This window comes from Sciurus vulgaris (genome assembly GCF_902686455.1).
Source record: "Sciurus vulgaris genome assembly, chromosome: 9".
NCBI lineage: Eukaryota > Metazoa > Chordata > Mammalia > Rodentia > Sciuridae > Sciurus > Sciurus vulgaris.
In genome coordinates, this window is record NC_136469.1 from 88,699,089 (window position 1) to 88,717,829 (window position 18,741).

At 38.6% G+C, this 18,741-nt stretch overlaps 1 protein-coding gene and 2 long non-coding RNA genes across 12 annotated transcripts in view; 2 read left to right on the forward strand and 1 right to left on the reverse strand.

Annotated features, from left to right (window-relative positions):
* Positions 1 to 15,746, reverse strand: part of RUFY3 (RUN and FYVE domain containing 3) — a 76,020-nt gene extending 60,274 nt beyond the window's left edge. For all 10 annotated transcript variants that reach the window (XR_013766033.1, XR_013766034.1, XR_013766035.1 and 7 more), the window contains exon 1: positions 15,273 to 15,746. Coding sequence is in view for 7 of the 10 variants with exons in the window: in XM_079152987.1 (XP_079009113.1) it covers positions 15,273 to 15,609 (337 nt within the window). In the remaining 3 variants the exon portion in view is untranslated. The remainder of the gene's footprint in view (positions 1 to 15,272) is intronic.
* LOC306669158 lies at positions 147 to 11,679 on the forward strand. Its single transcript, XR_013766042.1, has 2 exons — positions 147 to 2,194; positions 2,233 to 11,679. It is a non-coding gene; the product is annotated as an uncharacterized lncRNA (long non-coding RNA).
* Positions 15,747 to 15,958: 212 nt separating the features above from the next.
* Positions 15,959 to 18,741, forward strand: part of LOC306669157 — a 40,685-nt gene continuing 37,902 nt past the window's right edge. The window contains exon 1 of the long non-coding RNA XR_013766041.1: positions 15,959 to 16,166. This is a non-coding gene — a long non-coding RNA (uncharacterized lncRNA). The remainder of the gene's footprint in view (positions 16,167 to 18,741) is intronic.

The following is an 18,741-nucleotide window of genomic DNA, read 5'->3' on the forward strand; positions in this document are numbered from 1 at the left end:
CTAATGAACTGAACTGAAAATTCAGGCTCATGTGACCAGCTGCTCTGAACGTAGGGGGAGCGATTCCCAGGATGCTTTATAGATGCTGCTGATGCGGGGAGAGCAATTAGGCTGCTTTCTCTCATTCTGTACAACCCACTTCCAGACTGTGCTAGTCAAACTGTGATCAGACATAATGCAATGCACATATCCTCATCAATTCACCTCACTTTGGAATAGAAGGGCTGAATAACAAGAGGACAATTAATACTGGATAATACTTCACTGCAAAGGTGTAAAAGAGACAACTGATTGATTTATAAAGCATATAATTCTTTAATCCATACATACATATCTGTTAAAATACTATAAGAAATGTGGTATTTTAAGAAAAGTGAAGGCAAGTTTTTAACTTAAATACCTTATTTTCAGGCATTTATAATTTCTTTCTCCGAAGTACAAAGACAGTTTTAGACTGTGCAGAAATGAAGGTTAAAGAAAAAAATCCTTACTGATTAAAGGCAATCTCCTCCCTTTTTAATATTGCTATATTTACCATATTTTTGCAATATGCAGGAAAAGTAAAACCATGTTATATTTTTAATATCTTCCCATCTCATAATGTACTGAAGACACATTTTCTCTTAAATCAACCAACACACACACAAACCACACACATCTACATCATCCAATGAGGTGTTTATGCCTTGATAGCTGATAGCAAAAGGGGAGGTATTCACTTTCTGAACTACTTAAGTGTTAAGGAAAGGAATGCTGAGGACTTTGAAAATGTTTTAAACAATTGAAAACTTTTTTTTTTTTTTAATTTAAGAATTCCATTTTTAAGGAGAAACATACAGTTTCAAGAAACAGAAACCAAGATTATTCTGTTCTAGGGAGTCTTTTTATTTTTATTTTTTTGTGATACTAGAGATTGAGCCTATGGGTTCTTTCCCATGTTGCTACATTCACAGCCCTTTTAAATTTTTTAAATTTTGAGACAGTGTCTCACTAAATTGCCAAGGTTGGCCTCAGTCTCCCAAATTGCTAGGATTATAGGTATGCAACATTGTGCCTGGTTATGTTCCAGGGATTAAAAAATAAACTTAATTTAGTTTTTTTTTTTTTTTTTTTTTGTCTTTTTGTTTTTGGTACCAGGGACTGAAGTCAGGGACTCTTAACTGCTGAGCCACATTCCCAGCCCTTTTATATTTTGAGACAGGGTCTCACTAAGTCTTTAAGGCCTCCCTAACTTGCTGAGTTTAGTCTCAAACTTTCAATTCTCCTGACTCAGTCTCCTGAGTCACAGGGATTACGGGTGTGTGCCACTGCCTCTGGCTCTAGGGATTCTTATTGTTACAGGGCTGGAGCCTTCTGGGAAACTAAGGCAGCCTGAAGACTGGTCCCACCCTTCAAACATAGATTCTTGCAATCAAGCCAGAAAGATTTCAGACATGTGGCTTGGAGTTAACAGGCAATGAGTTTATTAGAAGGGATGGGCAAGGGGAAAAGGGGACACTCAAGGGAGAGAATGGTTCCTCTCAGAGAGGAAAGCGATAGCATGCCTCTACTGTACTAGTTTTATTGGCAATCACAGAGAAGTTTGTAGAGAGTCTGCCCAGGTCCACCTCTTGACTTTTTTTTTTTTTACCTACTACCATGACAACTCCAGGTCACTTTGGGTCATGCTAGTGGCTGCTAATTGGATTCTTAAACACAAATTCTTAAAGATTTTATGGTTAGGAAGAATAATCCTTATCTCCGCAAGTTCCAGGATCTGCTCTGTGAAAAGGTCTCAAAAGTCTCCCTCTTCAGGATTGGGTTCCTTTTATTGACATTATTTCAGGCCTGCATCTTTCCTACAGATAAAAGGTAATTTGCTGAGGAATGTGAAATATCCTGTCCACTTAAGCCAGGCAGGGCTGCATTTAAATTCCCTCTTGGAAAAGAAAACATGTGGGGTCAGCACAGTGGGCCCATTTTATAGAATTATTCCCTTAACCTTGTGTTCTCACCACTTGCCTCTGTCTGTCCCCTTATCATTATCAGAGGGACATCTTAATTTACCTAATTTCTGAAAATGAAAAGAAAAAATTTCCCTTGAATATTACTAAAATTTCATAAATGATTCAACTTAAATTGCAACTGAGCTTAAAGAAAAAATGCTAACAACCAAATTCTGTGGTTAAATAGGCATTTTTGTATTGTTAGGAGTGTAAATAGGTACAAGAATGCACATACTGATTTCCAAAGGGGTTACATCCTATGAAGCCTATCCTAAGTTGAAAATATTTTAAGTTGAAAATGCATTTAACACACCTAACCTATCAAAAATCACAGCTTTGCAGCACAGTATATACTGTCTTTGGCTTAAAATGGTTTGATATACAATTTAATGATCATGCAAAAATGATATGCATTTGGTTGAAATGTACTTCAAATTTTGAATTTTGATCTTTTTCTAGGCTAACTATATACTGGTACAATACTTTCTTGAGATGCTGGGTAGTGTCAATGAGCCACAGTTTCAAGTAATCCAAATGACCACAAGGGAATACAAGTGATATTCTACAGTGTACAGTGGCTAAGTTATGAAGTCTGATAGTTTACATGTATTAAATGCATTTTCTGGGGGGTCCTGAGGCTTGAATTCAGGGCATCAAGTGTGCTAAGTACCTTGTTCTACCATGAAGTTACATGCATTTTGGACTTAAGATATTTTCAAGTTATGATGAGTTTATCTGGATGTAACCTCATTGTAGGTCAAGGAGCATCTGTGTACTGGGGAGTACCCATTGTTTACCCTTGTTACTGCATGGCTGCCTAGGAGGATTTGGAGCTCACTGCCACTGCCAAGTGTCTCCAGAGGATATCAAACTGCATATGGCTAGACTGGGAAAAGATTCAAATTTAAAATTCAAGGTACAATTTCTGCTGGGTATACATCACTTTCATACCACTGTAAATTTGACAAATCATAAGTCACATACTATCTGTATATATATGCTTATTTATAATCAGGAATAAAAATCAGCAAGTTATTAAGGAAAATAAAATACTACTGGTTTATATATTTCTATCTATTTTTTTCTCAATACCATCCTATATGTGGACCCAAAGTCATTTGTTTATGTCAGCAAATATTCATTGATAGGTGCTCCGTATACATGGTGGTGATCTGGATAATGGACATGTAATAGTAAGACAGACTCACCTTTTGGAGGAAGCAGAGCTTACATATCCAAATGAATGGGTCTTCATTTAATACATTCACATTTAAATACAGTTCAATTCCTTTCTAGTCAAACATGTCCTTCTTATTCACTAAAGCATAAAGTACACAGTTCATAGTTTCACTTTATTCCATATGATACTTCAAACATAGTAAATGGTTATTAAAACCTTTAAATTACACTGAATATAGTTCCTGGAACCACAACTTCAAACAGCCTTGACTATCTGTACTTGTAACATCAAGACTCTAGGTAACTAATATATTCTTAAAATAGAGAAAAATGAATGCATGAATAAATCTGAATGCCTGGGATCCAATACAGTAGTCCCCCACTTCCTCCAGGGGATATGCCCCAAGAGTCCCAGTGGATGCTTGAAGTCAGGTATAGTTCTGAATGAACCCTGCTTACATACATAGCTAAGATACAGTTTAATTTATAAATTAGGAACAATAAGAGATTAACAACAACTACTAATAAAAACAATCTTATAACAATATACTGTAATAAAAGTTATGTGAATGTGGTCTGTGTCTCAAAATAACTTGCCTTGAAATCCTATTTCTTCTTGTGATGATATGAGATGATACAATGTCCAGGTGAGGTGAATGATAGAAGCATGTGATAGTGCTATAACACTATATAAACATTACTTGAACACAAGCACTGTAATATCAGGACAGCTGATCTCATTATGGGAGGATAGCACCATCAGTATGGATGCACTGGACAAAGGGATAATTCATATTCTGAGAAGGATGAAGTCGGAAGGCACAAGATTCCATCATACTACTTAGAAAAGTGTGCAATTTAAAACTTATGATTATTTATTTCTGGAATATCTTGGTCCCCTGTTGACCTCAGGTAAATGCAACCACAGAAAGCAAAATCATGGATAAGAGAGGACTACTGTACCTGAATTCAGGAGATGTGGACTGATTACAACATCCTAGCACAACAGGAACGTCCAGGTTATTAAGCAAGAAACCTAGCTTACATCACTTCTAAAGATCATTTCTAATCTCTTTCTCTCCAGGTAAAGGACACAGGGAGGGAAGCCCAAAACAACTAAAACTTTTGGCAAGGAGACAAAAAGCTGTTTACGCTTGTTTCCCACATCTATCAGTCTGTGGCAGGATCATTTCAGAAGGAAGAAATGAGTGGGTGGGCAAGAAAACCTGTACTTCCACTAGTAGTCACCATTTTTTCTTCAGTACAGTTACTGATTATTCATAAAGCAATGAATTTACTATGAAAAAGGCACTATTTGTAGAAGACTAGTAAAATTAATTCTAAATGTTGCTTACTGCTACTTTTACATTTGGGTTTTTACTAAGTAAGCATATTAGTTTAACATATAAAAATAATGTTAAGTCAACAGTAAGACATAAACCGCAACTTTTTCCCTCGTATCCACATTATAAACTGTATTGAACTATTTTCTCATTTGATCCCATTTGCCAATAATGGCACATATTTGTAAGACAGTAGTAAGGAGGGCAGGAGTGTAGTTTGCGGCCATAAGACAGAATTAACAGGCCAGGTGAAGTTTAAATCCAAGATAATGATCCCCAAAATACTATGTACTATGTTTCACTTGCTTACCTCACCTGAATTTTCCACATTAAGGTTGATTCAAAGCAAACAAAATTTACATTTCAAATTCAACGGTTGTATTCCTCTTAAAAGTATATTATATTCAGCTGATACTATAAGGCAAAGATTGATTTGTCAGGCCCAATATCCCTATTTCACAGTGTGAAAAAATTACTCAAGATAGCCATCATTTATATTTATGTTTTCTGTTAGGTGTATTACAAATAACATATCAAATTGTCTCAGGAATGCTGCAAAGTAGATATGAATATCTCCTCTTACATGCAAGGAAACCTAAGTTCATCCAAGTAGCTGGCCCAAGATCACACAATCAGCAAGTGGCACATCTGTCATTCCAAGCTGTTTTTCGTATAGATGCTGCCAAAGTCTGTTTTCTTATACACTGCAATTTCAACACTCCACCCCAACTCTGCCCTCAAACTAAATTTTATTCAGAGAAAATAAAAAGGAAAAAAAAAAAAAAAAAAAAAAGAAAGCATCACAGGCTTTGTTCTTATAAGCTTCATGAGATTTCCTAAAAATGAGTCTCAACTCAGAAAAAGATTTGAAGACTATTTTTTGAAATCAGTTTTTCTCTTTCACACTTTACACCATAATGCTTCACAAAATAAACCTTCCACTTAGCTCTTCAGCTTACATATTTAGTTCAGGTTTTTCATAAGTGGTTATTTTCTGAGAAACTGAGAACCCAGCACATATTTTTCCTGTTATGTGCTGGCAAGGGGTAAACCAAATTCTTCCCAAGCATCAGAAAGAACAATGCCCTTGGTTCACTTTTCTACTACTCTGGGGACAGCTGAAAAAACCAACTCGCTGAGGTCCCACCACATTTACTCATTCAGTTGGAACTTCAATATTAAGAAATTTGAAATTCCAGCAGCTCTGGAGGCTGAGGCAGGAGGACTGTGAGTTCAAAGTCAGACTCAGCAAAAGTGAGGTGCTAAGTAACTCAGTGAGACCCTGTTTCTAAATAAAATACAAAATAGGGCTGAGGATGTGGCTCAGTGGTTGAGTGCCCTGAGTTCAATCCTCAGTACTTAAAAAACAAAACAAAACAAAACAAACAAACAAACAAAAAAATAGAAAAAAAAATTTTGGTACATCCAGAAATAGGAAAAGATAAATGAAGGGGGTAATAATTTTTTAAAATAACTAATTATAGACCTTCTTTAAAGAGCCAACTCAGGCTGGGGATATGGCTCAGTGGTAGAGTACTTGCCTAGCATGCTTGAGGCCCTGGATTCAATCCTTAGTAACACACACACACACACACACACACACCAGGAACAAACTCGACACATAATTTAATGCTTTAAAGAATGAATCAATATCCATGAAACATTGCCCAACTGGAGAAATGGACCAACAGCTTACATGGATTTATGTGCTGCTTCTCTCTTTTGAACCTGTCTTCCCTTTTAAGGCAACTTCTTGAATTTCTTGTAAATCATTACCTTATTTTTAAATTATTATCACAAACACATGTATGGCTAAATGATACATTTAACTTTAGTTTTTTAAAAACTTTATACAGAGGATTTCATGTTGCATATAATAAGTCTTTCACTAAATGAATTTTCTAAGGTTCATGCAAACTAGTATTTAGCTATAGTTTATCTTTTTCGGTCGTTGTATCATAAAGCTATGTTCCACTGTAGGTAAATATGTGGCTTTTTTGGTTAATTTTCATGTTGGTGGTCATTCATTTCTACTTTTTTTGTTTTAAATGATATGAATTCTTAAAAAATCATGTTATGTCACATATAAATATACCACAGGGAATTTCACCTCTACGTATAAGTAAAAAGAACCAATCAAATATAAATAAAGGAACAAGTGTAAGGAAGACTAGCAGAATAGAGGGAAAAAAAGGGGAGCAGGGTTGAGGGAGACCGGAAGGAGAAAGGGGGAGATCATGTATGTATGATTTTGTCAGAATGAACCTAACTATGTATAACTATAATGCTCTAATTTAAAAAAAAAGCAAATTGAATCCCACCATTATGTACAACTATAATACACCAATTAAGAAAAAGTAGAGGATAAGAATGTAAAACTGATTTCATTTATGAGTGGCAGAAAGCAATGATTTACATATGTAAAGCTACAGACTACTTACAAGACCCTGGGAAATTTATCCTCCTCTTACCTCAATTTAGTCAGCTGCAAAATGAAACTAAATAATTAGCTTCACAAAGAGCATAGCCTCCACAAGATATCTGCCTATTTTGGATGTCATTCATACATCTGCTCAAAATAGTACCTACCAAATACCAGACTCTTAACAGATGGAGTATAGATGTATAACTCTAAAGCACTCTAGATTCTTGCATTGGTATTTTCTAATCTCTTGTTTAACTTTAACCTTGAAAAATCAATCCCCACTTCTATAAAACCAAACTATATTTAGGTCTCAAAACAGATCATTTTAACATAGGATGTATGCACAATAGATCCACTCATTTATTACATATAGGAAACCAACAGGTTAACCACTGCAGATATAGAACAAGGCAATACATAAGAAACAATTATAGGCGTTTATGAAATTCCTAAGTCCCCATTCATCCTCATAACTACTTTCTCTATCGAACTGGTGACTTGTGAATTTCATTCATTTATTTTTAGAAAATAGGGCATTAGTGAGTAGAACAAGGAATAGAAAGCTGTTGCCTGAAAAAGAGGCTTCAACCTAAGACCAGACTTCAGTTGTGGGAGGGGATGAAGGAGGATGGCAGAGCACGTCCACTCTGGAGGCAGAATGCCCACAATGGATCCTAGGCCTACTACTTAGAAGTTGAACAAGCTTGCCAAATTACTTGTCTGTGTCCATATCTTCATGATGACATGGAGGTAGTGTTAACTTCTTCAGAGTTAGATGAAGTAAGTAAAAGGTTTAGCATGACACTTGGCAAAGTAACCAGTAAGTAAATATCAGCTGTTACCATTATTATAATAAGTGCTTCTGCCTTTGAGAGTTCTAGAAAACCAAACCAAACCAAACCAAACCAAACAAAACCCAACAAAACAAAAAACCCAGCATGAAATGAAGGTTTGTAAGGATCAATGTTTATGACTGAGACAGAGTAAAGTCAAAAGGAGATCTGAGTAAAGGGCATACTGTGGCATTTCTTGAGTTCTGGGGAAGGAAGAAATGTGATGGGTCAGAATTTTACAAAGCATTCATATCAGGTGACCAGATTTCCTAAGTTCTTAAAAAAGATAGCAGAAGCAGATGTCTGTGGAGAGTCCCTCAATAGTTTCTAAAGTTAAAAAAAAAAAAAAAACACACTCTAAAAGACAATAAGCTAAAACAACTTTTCATTTCTATTGCCTCTTGTAGACTTGTCCTGCCAACCTCTTCTTTTCTACCCATTTCGAGGTTACCATTACTTTCCTTTCAAACCATCTGGCCCCACCATTCCCTCCAATACTGAGTGCCATGTCTGCTTGGTACTGAGCAAGTCTGGAGCTAGGCAGTTACTAAAATGGGCTTTGCCATGAGGAATACCACCTTGGCCAGCAGTGCTTGGAAGTTTTAGGTAGATTATGGACTTTCTCACAATTATTCAAATAAAGCTACAATATAGGCCATGACCATATTAATACTTATCTCTCAAGTACCACTGTTTTATAATTCTAAAAATATTTTCTTTCATATAATTTCTTTCTTTTTTTTTTTTTTTCTTTTTTTTGTGCTAGGGATTAAACCCAGGCCCTCTTGCATGCTAAGCACATTCTCTACTGAGCTATACCCGATCCCCTCCCATGATTTCAAATTATTTAATGCTTATGATGTAGTACTGACTTCTTCAAACAAATCTTAAAACTGAAACATGAGCCCCTTTGCACTGTAGGGAGAAGTTTCAATATTAATAAGATTTGGGCAGAAATATAATAGTTGTGATATCCTATAAAGTTCATTACAATGAGATTCTATTTAATTATGATGGCTATGAGGGTTGCCTATTGTGCAATGAAGGAGGGGCAGCAAACTTACAATCAACCTTTTTTACTTATTTAAGGAATTTTCAAAAATATTAACCAACAAAGAAAAATCATTATTTTATCCAGTTAGTTCTGCTATACTTTCATCATTATTCATCTAGATTTTTTGCTATCTACAACCTACACTAGAAAAACATGGTCTCTTAGGTTCTGATAGAATTCTACCCCTTTAATATGCAGATTTCTGTGAAAAATCAAACAAAACAAAAAAGATTCAAGACACAATATTGTCAGGTGAATATTTTTTTAAAGCCAATATTTGTCTTTTATTTTATTTTAGTACTGGGGATTAAAACCAGGAGCAGTCAACTACTGAACTATACCCCAGCCTTATATTTTTATTTTCAGACAGAGTCTCACTAAGTTGCCTATGCTGACCTTGAACTTGGGATCCTCCTGCTTTAGCCAGCAAGTTGATGGGATTACAGGTGTATGCCACTGTGTCTAGTTTCCAATACTTGTCGGTTACTCCCCAAGGTTGCTTTCTTTGCCATTCTTCTTTGCTATTCCTTTAGCTAAAGATACCTACTAGCTATCATGAAGGATAAGCAGTAGCACCCAAGTTCCTGGAAGATCTCTATTCCAAGAAAACACATGAATATATCTCCCCTTTGTTAGCCCGTCACCCTCCCTTATTATTCCTATTCCTTATCTGAAACCCCTCAACCCCTTAGAGTTGAGAAGCTGATTTGTAAGCAAAGTTCCCTTTTCATTCTTTGGCCACTGAATAAATTTAGCCTTTCTTTCTCTCCAACACTTGCCTGTTGGACACTGATTTTTCCATGAGATGACCATCTAAACTTGGGTTAGCTAACACTACTGTTATTATCTTACCAGTCATATTCTTTATGGGTTACTGCTTGGGGTACAGAACTATAGTAAAGCTTTTGTTAATGAAGTGTCTTTTAGGATCCTCTAGTATCCAAAATGAAGCTAAGATGGAAAGTATGAAGAGAAAACTCTTGTCTATAAGAATGAACATATGCTTATCAAGAGGAAAGCAGTGCAAAAAAAGTCAAGACTCAGATTAAATTCAAAATTCTGAAACTGTGGTTCTGCCCATCAGAAATGTGATTTCATTTTTTTGATACTGCCAGGCCAGAAAAGTGGGTAAAACAAAAGGAAGGAGGCAGAAGAGAATGGGAGAAATTGGTTGTGAACACAAACTGTGATAGTTTAAGCAGAGTGGTGAAAAAGTGGTAATAAAGAATCAGGAAGGCAAGCAGTGGACAGTTCAGTCCTGAGGAAGGAAATTGGGGCAGGATCCAGCTACCCACACTCAAAGAGGTTCAAGTGTTCCAGGTCATTTCTGCTGTGTGTAGAAAGAAGCCATATGTATTCAGACACTCTAAAGGGCTAAATTCCAGTTCTCTACAAATTCCATTTATCTACAATTACATCTTGTTGGAAGGTGCTACATTTCTAAGGGTTTCTCTCTCTCTGGTATGGGTGCTTCGATCTACCATTTGACAAAATTGTATTAATGGGATCAGACGGTGTCTTTGCTTTATAAATAGTTGGAAAAGAGTTGAAGACTAACAGATTAATGAATAATTATTAATGAATAATATTATAGATAGAGGCACCAATCTACACTGAACATACCAAGGGGCAGCTTTTTAAAAAGCCACAAATAAATCTGTTGTTTCAAGAACTACTAGTGTGAAGGTCCTGATGATCTGACCCTTGCTCCCATATCACCCAGCTTGGGCAGGTCATTCCATGTTTACAAAATCAAATAAAGTACTTTCATCTTTTCAAAATTAAAAAAAAGCATACAACAGATGAAAGGATTAATGCATCTTCAGCTCCCAACTAGGAATAAAGCTTTTTAGAGAACTACTAAGTAATTTAAAAATAAGAAAGAGTGCTGGGCATGGTGGTGTACAACATATAATTCCAGAGACTAAGGAGGCAAAGGCAAGGAAGGACAGCAAGTTTGAGGCCAGCCTTAGCAACTTACTAAGGCCCTAAGCAACTTAGCAAGACTTTGTCTTGAGATTAAAAAAAAAAAAAAAAAAAAAAAAAAAAAGTTGAAAGTAACAGAAACATTCATGAGGATAAATTACAACAAATATAGCAAGAATCAGTATATTCTTTATTCTATTTATACACACATGAAACTGTAAAACATAAAATTGATTTTCTGCCATTAAACACATTCCTGGGTTTACATGTAATTTGGCAGTTCTTTCCTCACACTATGGATTTTTCAAGTGCTCTGTGAGAGATAATCAGCTCCATCTAGATGCCTCATTCTCTGCATTATCCTGGAGTAAACCATGGCACTCTGTTAGGTATTCTTTGAAGTGGGTAGTCATAGTAACATTGCCAGTATCTTTCAAGATTCTTTTTGTGAGTGCGACATTTTGTACACTCTTTAACTGGGAGAGAAAAGATAAGGGCAGAGATATAGGTAATTTGCACAGTATTGTCTTAAACATAAATGTTTGCTGTAGCTTTGAGGGCTGGAAAAAGAATAACTGTAAATAGAAGCTGTGAACAATGCAAATGGCAGGGATGCCTCTCCCATACAATTCTAAGGAGAAGACTTTTTTTTTTTTTCCTGCACTATTTACAAGGAAGACTTCTAATGTTAGAATGGGGGGAAAAAGGCATTAAAAGTACTGCAGCAGCTGGGGGTGTAGCTCATGGTAGACTGCTTGCCTAGCACATGTGAAGCCCTGGGTTTGATCCACATTACCACTACCACCAAAAAAAAGTACTGCACCACGGCAGGCAAGTAGCTCCTTTTCAGATGGCTGAAGAGAAACTGGCATGGAATTTCATACACCAAGAGGGAGGAGTCACCATGAAATACAAACTCATGTATTTGTGAATACATGAAAAAGTTTGGGAAGCAAACTCACCAAATTCAGAAACAGGTATCCTCCAAAAAAAAGGAGTAAGTGGGTGGGGGGTTGTATTGAGGCCCACAAAGAGTAAAGTACTTTGTTAAGGTGTACTTTTCTATTTAAAAAAATTTTTAGTTGTTGATGGACCTTTATTTGTTTATTTATATGCAGTGCTGAGAATGGAACCCAGTGCCTTACACATGCAAGCCAAGCACTCTACCACTGAGCCACAACCTCAGCCCCATTTTTCTATTTTTTTTTGAAATCAAAACAAAAAGCTACATTCCTAGTCTTTGTACTTTTTTTAAGTTGTAAAACATCTAGATAATCACAATAGTTCTATGTGCTACTATTATAATTTTTATACAATCCATTTTAAAAAGGTCTGGTAGAGAAGAGAATATGAGTATTTTTTGTTTTGCTTTTAGTACTAGGAATTGAACCCAGGGGTGCCTTACCACTGAACTACAGCCTACAGACCTTTTTATTTTGAGACAGTCCTGCTAAATTGCTGAGGCTGGTCTCAAATGTGCAACTTCCTGCCTCAGTCTCTTGAGCCACTGGGACTATAGGCATGTACTACCTTGCCTAGTGAGAATATCAGATTTAAAAGTTAGAAGCAGAAAAACTGAGCAGATATGCCACACTCAAAGCTTCAGAAAGAGACAAGGTACATCAGAAGACTTCTTTCATACTTCTGTATTTACAAAAGCTTTTTTATGAACATTTTATCCTACAAGATTTTATACATGTCGAAGACTAAAAAGTTAAGGCTACCTCTTCTGTTTGCACACCTTTGTTAAAAACTAAAAAGTTAAGGCTACCTCTTCTGTTTGCACACCTTTTTGCTATGCCTCAGCACCGTCATTTAAAAACAAAGTTTCTAAACTCAAATGTAAAAGTTAATTTAAAAAGTCTGAGTATAGTCACATTTCTAAAAATAAAGAGAGAATACTACTTTACTACACAGTCTTTACAAGCTGTTATATATTATATACTTTTGGCACATATATTAAGGAGTTAAAAACCAAGTGCTCAGGAAGCAGATCTTAGTTCCCATATTATTTGGTATTGAGCTTGGGTTCAAGTACTGTCCTGTTAAATAAAATGAGGTTTTTCAGGAGGCAGGAGGATCACGAGTTCAAAGCCAGCCTCAGCAACTCAACGAGACCCTGTCTCAAAATAAAATACAAAAAGGGTTGGGGATGTGGCTCAGCTCAGTGGTTAAGTAACCCTGGTACAAAAAAAAAAAAAAAAAAAAAAAAAAAAAAGGGGGGTCTTTTTAAAACTTTAATCTCAGGTTTCCTAAATGAATGATCAGGAGAATCAGAGTTCTGATGTTCAGGTACATTGTAGAAAGCAATACTGCATTGACTCTACAGGACAACAAGAAAGTATTTTCATTCACATTTACAGTATTTGTTTTTAAGTAGATTTGGGTTCTAAAGTACATAAAAATATCACAAAATTAAAAACTCAAAAGTTAAAAAACACTTAAATTCAATTTTACATCTGAATAAAATATGTAACACTGATTTTTTTTTTTTTTTAACTAATATGATGTGGGTTCAGTGATTGGTCTTTAAAAGCAGAAGAAGTAAAACTTGTGCATTTTCCCAACAATTTTTCTGAGCACTTATACATCAATTAACTATTTCTGAAATAAAGACCATGAAGAAATTCTACAACTTTTTTGTGCTAGCAAATCACTCCATTCACTTGGTATTATTATAAGGTCAACTAGAGTATTATACTCACGATATTTTAGCTTTAAGTCTTCCATTTACTGATCAAGATCACACTTAGTTCCCAATTTCTAACAATACTTAGAAAAATAAGTCAACCTTTATTTTTAAGCAATTTTATTTGCTTTTAAGCAAACAATCAAATCAACTAAACGAATTGAAATTTCGATCTCAACAACTGACACTGGCCAACAGTATCTTGCACATAATCTTTACACAAAAAACTGATAGGAGTGTCATTATATAGTGATGTGGTTGATAAGTAAATTACAGAGAAATAGAATCTTTTGAAGAGAAGAAAAAGACTGTATTTAAGTACAAAGTAGAAAGCAGATTCCTTAGAAAAAGGCTAGTGTTGATTATATTTTTGTTTTTACCTCTTCTGCTATACAAAAAGACTCATTTCTGCTACCGAGAGACACTCCCATCTGGAGATATTGCAGACCACTCCAACACTTACACTGCTGTTAATAAGACTTTTACTCAATGGTTAGTCTTGGCCCAGTTTCCAGGTAAGTAACAAAGAGAAGTAATACTGAACTACCACCCGGTGAATCCAGTGGACCCTTACAGTTAACCCTGATAATCCATTTCAGTTTTGGATCTCTGTTGTTTGATTAAAGAACATGGTCTTGGGAGACAAGGAATCTGGGTCAACTTCATTCCTTCTCTTTGGCTATTACTGAAGACAAATTATAGAATTTATTTCGATCTTGTATTCTCATCTGAAAAGGGCATCATATTTGGTTCACAGAGACATGTTAACTATGATAATCACAGTACACGCACCTAAGAAATATTCAACAAATGCTTATCTTTTCCTACGGGTTGAAGCAGGAGGCAGAAAAAACAAAGTCAGAATTTCTTGGCAGTGCTGAGCAGTTATAAAGATTTGAGAGAGAGAGAAAAAAACAGGAACACTCATCCCAAGCAAGGTATCTAACATTTACAGCATACTTTGTAAGCCAGTCACATTATCATACTTTGGGACCTTGTCTTTTTATGCCAGATTTAACACTCTTCCAAGAATCCTCACATTACCTACTCTAGAAGCCCGCTCATTAGCAGTAGCAATATGCATTTGTTGACTAAATTCAGCACGCAGAGGGGTTCCCTGCATTTCGAGGGCTCACAAGTGACAGTGGCTTTCAAACGTGGAGGCCTCTTCCTGACAAAAGATGAAACACTGGCAGGTGCCCTTCCTAAGCCACACTTTTCCCTTCTCGTCATCTTGCTCGTCTCTTCAAATTTTTCTTCCCTTTCAGGGAGGCGTATCTGTCATATTTATGGGTATGGTGTGAACGCTAGTAAAAAATTTCACTAGTACCGCTGGGGCCGCCCGGGCCTCAGCGGCGCGGCAGCCACACCTACTTGGCTGTCGCGGCGCCAGGAACCTGCGGAAGGCGGGCCGCCCCGGCCGCGGTGTCTGCGGGCGCCGCCCCTCCTCTACTCTCCCGGGAAGGGTCCCAGCCCACTGGCCGGCTGGGGCAGACAGCCGGGTTGGAGGCTGGCGGGTGGCTTGACGCCCCGGCCCGAGCACGTGGGAGGCTGCGAGAACTAGCGTCCAGCTCCGGAGAGGAGGGAGACCAGGCCGGGCGGGAGCCCTTGGCCTGGGAACACTCGGAGGTAAACAGTCCGTGCTCGGACCACGGCCGTCCCGGTCTCCCTCATCCTGGCGCCCCGGGTCAGGACTTCCCGAGGGCCGCGTCTAGCACCCCCGCCTCCCGGCCGGCCTGGCGGGACTACAGCGGGAGGCGGAGCTCCACGGGGGCCGGGCGGGCCCTTCCCCGCCGAATGCCCGCTTCCTGCCGGCGTCCCCATCCCCCGCCACTCACGGTGCTTGCCGCCGCCGCCGCCGCCGCTCGGGTAGCTCAGCAGCAGGAAGGGCAGCGGGGAGCCCGGCGACGGCGGGGTCCTCCAGGAGCGCTGCTGCTGCGGCGGCGGACGCGCTGCGAAGCCCGCGCCTCCATCGCCCGGGTAGAGCAGGAAGAAGGGGGCGGCCACCGGCGAGTCGGGCTCCGACTGCCCGGCGGGAGAGGCCGGCGGCGGCCCCGCCTCGCCTTCTCGGTCCGCACCCCCCGCGGCAGCGCTGCGCGGCTCCTCAGGCCGCTTCTCTCCGCCCCTCGCCGGCTCCTCGCGGCAACTTTCACCACCAGCGGTGGTCTCAGCCATGCTTTCCTAGCTTCGCCGCCGCCGCGGACTCGCGTCCCAGCCTGGGTGGGAGGCAGAGGGTCACGGCGAGGAGCCGCCGCCCCGTCCCGTCCGCGCCGCCGTCGCCGCCACCTTTCTCCTTGTCCGCGGGCGGGCGCCTGGGCTCCGCCGCTGGGGCCACAGCCCGCCCCGCCGGGTCCGCGCCAGCTGGTGGGACCGCCCCGCCCGACGGCTTGGCTTTCCTACCCGCCGCTCCCGCCCCTCCCGCCCCTCCCGCCCCGGCCCCCAGCCTGCGACTCGGCTCCCCTAGGGGGCAGCGTCCTCCTCTCCCCGCTCCCTACCTTCCGCTTCCCTCCCGACCCTGGGGGAGGAGACGGAGCCGGGGCCGGTCCTTACCCGTCCTGAGGCGGTCAGGTGTGTTTCCCCGCTGGCGCATAAAGGTGGGAGACCCGGCGAAATATCTAGGGGTGTTTTTGTGTGCAACCCCCAACTTGTCGGTAGCACGGAGGCACAAAAATCTGGGTTTAAGAGGCGACACTGATTTTTTTTTTTTTTAAAAGGAACCTCTCTCCTACCAGGTATTAAACTGTGCTATTTACCATTCTCATACTGGAACTTCAGCCGTTGATTCACGGTTTTGATTCTTTTGAGCTTTTTATACGATAAACCAGAGAAAACGTGTCTCCCTTCCACCTCCTCTTTTGTTTCGTGTCCGCGTTGTATAGAAATCTTGTTTGTTTTAATTCCTTGGTTTTCCAGTACTCCGTATGTGCAGGAGCGCATTTTAAGCCAACCAGTTTAGAATTTATATGACACTTGTCTCTTACAGGTTGACAGTTTTCACTTTCAAAGACCTGTCTCTTGCGACTAGTTGACCACCTTGCTTTATTTTGAATATTTAAATCAATCCCAGAAGTAATTTTCTCTATGAAAGACTATTTCCAGTTGTTTTCGTTTTTCTTTAACCTGGATTCCTAGCTATTTAGCTTTGTGTTTGGGTTGCAAAATGCTGGCATAGACTCCATGTTGACTCACAGTTAAAAATCACTGTTGTGTTACATTTTGCCCACCTGTTTTTCCCTCCTTTCTGTCTTTCCCTCTGTAGAGGAAGTCACACTTCTCTGAAAGGAAAAGTAAACCTTTTTTTTGTTATTCTCTGTAAATCACTCTTGAATTACCACCAGAGATTATGGTGAGACTTCTAATATCATTCTTCACCATTCTTTGAAAATTAGCATTTAAAAAGAAAATGTCTACAAGAAGTTAACTTCAAGCAATCTTTTAAAATTTTCTTCTGTAGCTTTTTCTGGCATTTCCTTGACCTGTTGATCTTAGTCCTGCCTATTTGAGTAAGTCATTTGTCCTCTTCTGTAAAATGATTATATAAATATAACTTGTAGTGATCCTATGAAGGTTAAGAAGTATAAGTAAGGCTTTTAAAACATGATCTAATATAAGGTTAAGTACTTATTTTTAACTATATTTAATCATTTTGACAAAACAGTATGTAACTTACAAAAATAAATCAGTTGGGAGAAAAATGCTTTTTCTTAGCATGGAGGTTTGTTGTGCTTTAATTTTTTGATGGGGGCGAATCTTGGTAAAAAGACATTTCTTGCAGGAGTTGTATGTTTTCAAAGAGAAAAACAAAAAGATTCCAGATATATGACTTTAATACCTGTCCTGAACTGCATCTTTCATTTTGTTTTTGTATTAAGAAATTCCAAAGGGCATGTGGGTGAGAATTGCCCCCCGCTGCCAGATTGAATCCAGGATCACTTTATCACTGAGCTACATTCCCTGTCTCGCTTTTTCTTTCTTTCTGTTTATCTTTTACTTTGAGGTAGGGTTTTGCTACATGACTGAGGCTGGCTTCAAATTTGTGGTCCTCCTGCTTCAGCCTCCTGAGTTAATTGGATTACAGGCATTTGCCACTGCAAGGCAGGATCAGTTTATGCTTGCCAGGTTCTTTCATAAAGATATTTTGCAATGTTTCAGTAAGAGTTTGGCAAGAGTCTATGCTTATCTCATTGTAGGTAAAGGAAAAGAAATCAGAAGCCTCCTGAATTCTTTTTTTTTTTTTTTAAACTTTTCATTTTATTGTGTGTGTGTGGTACTGGAGATTGAACCTAGAGACCCTCTACCACTGAACTACTCCCTCACCCCCTTTTAAATTTATTTTCAGACAAGGTCCTACTAAGTTTTCCAGGCTAGTGCAGAATTTGCAATCCTTCTGAGTTGCTGGATGACAAGCATGCACCATGACTACTGGCTTTAACTCTTGACTTTAGATGACATACATTTCTGTAGACTTGAAGATTACTACAACTCTGTTTCATCTTCATATACTTGGTCTTCATGATTTGCTTCCAGCAGCTTCTCCTCACTGCCTTCCACTCCCCAGCCAGGTTCTGTAGGATTTTCTGAATTATTCTTGAGAAAGGCCAATCTAATTAGCCAAGGAAGTCACCAAGTTAAGGTATGAAATGCTATCTAGAGTAAAGCCAGCTTTATCCTTTCTTGTTAAGCCAAGATACTTAAACAGAGGTATAGAAACATTGACATCTGTGGAATCTTGCAGTTTATTGTATTTTTGTGCCTCTCTAGTTTGAAAATGGTTCTATTTGTTATATTGTCATTAACAGTATGATAAATACCAAAAATCAGCTGAAATACTAGTCCTTTAAAATTTATACGCAAGACTATGAACTTCTCTTTAAAGGTGATAGTACTCCAAGTTCCTAATTTTTTATGCTTTTAGCTTTTAGATCAATAATATAATCACAGCTCTGCATTAGTCTTAGTGACGTAAAGGGCTGATTCAGCTGCTACACATTTAAGGAAGCCAGGAATACAAACAAGGCTAACTATGTTGTTCCTTCTTGAAAATGCACAGAACATCTTCCTATGCTATTTTGTTTTAGAGTGACAAAATCCAAGCATTATAAATGAGAATCAAGCTCTTAATTTTCTTGTGAAACAAAGCAGGAGGTACCTTTTTATCTGCAGTTTTAGTTACCCATGTGTGGTTTTTAAACACCCTTTGGTGGTCTGAAAAAGATAGATGTTTAGATTATAGCAAAAGCCTTGTAGAGATCAGTGTCATGGATGATAATGTGTTTTTAGTATAAGCTACTTGTGCTGTGAATCAGA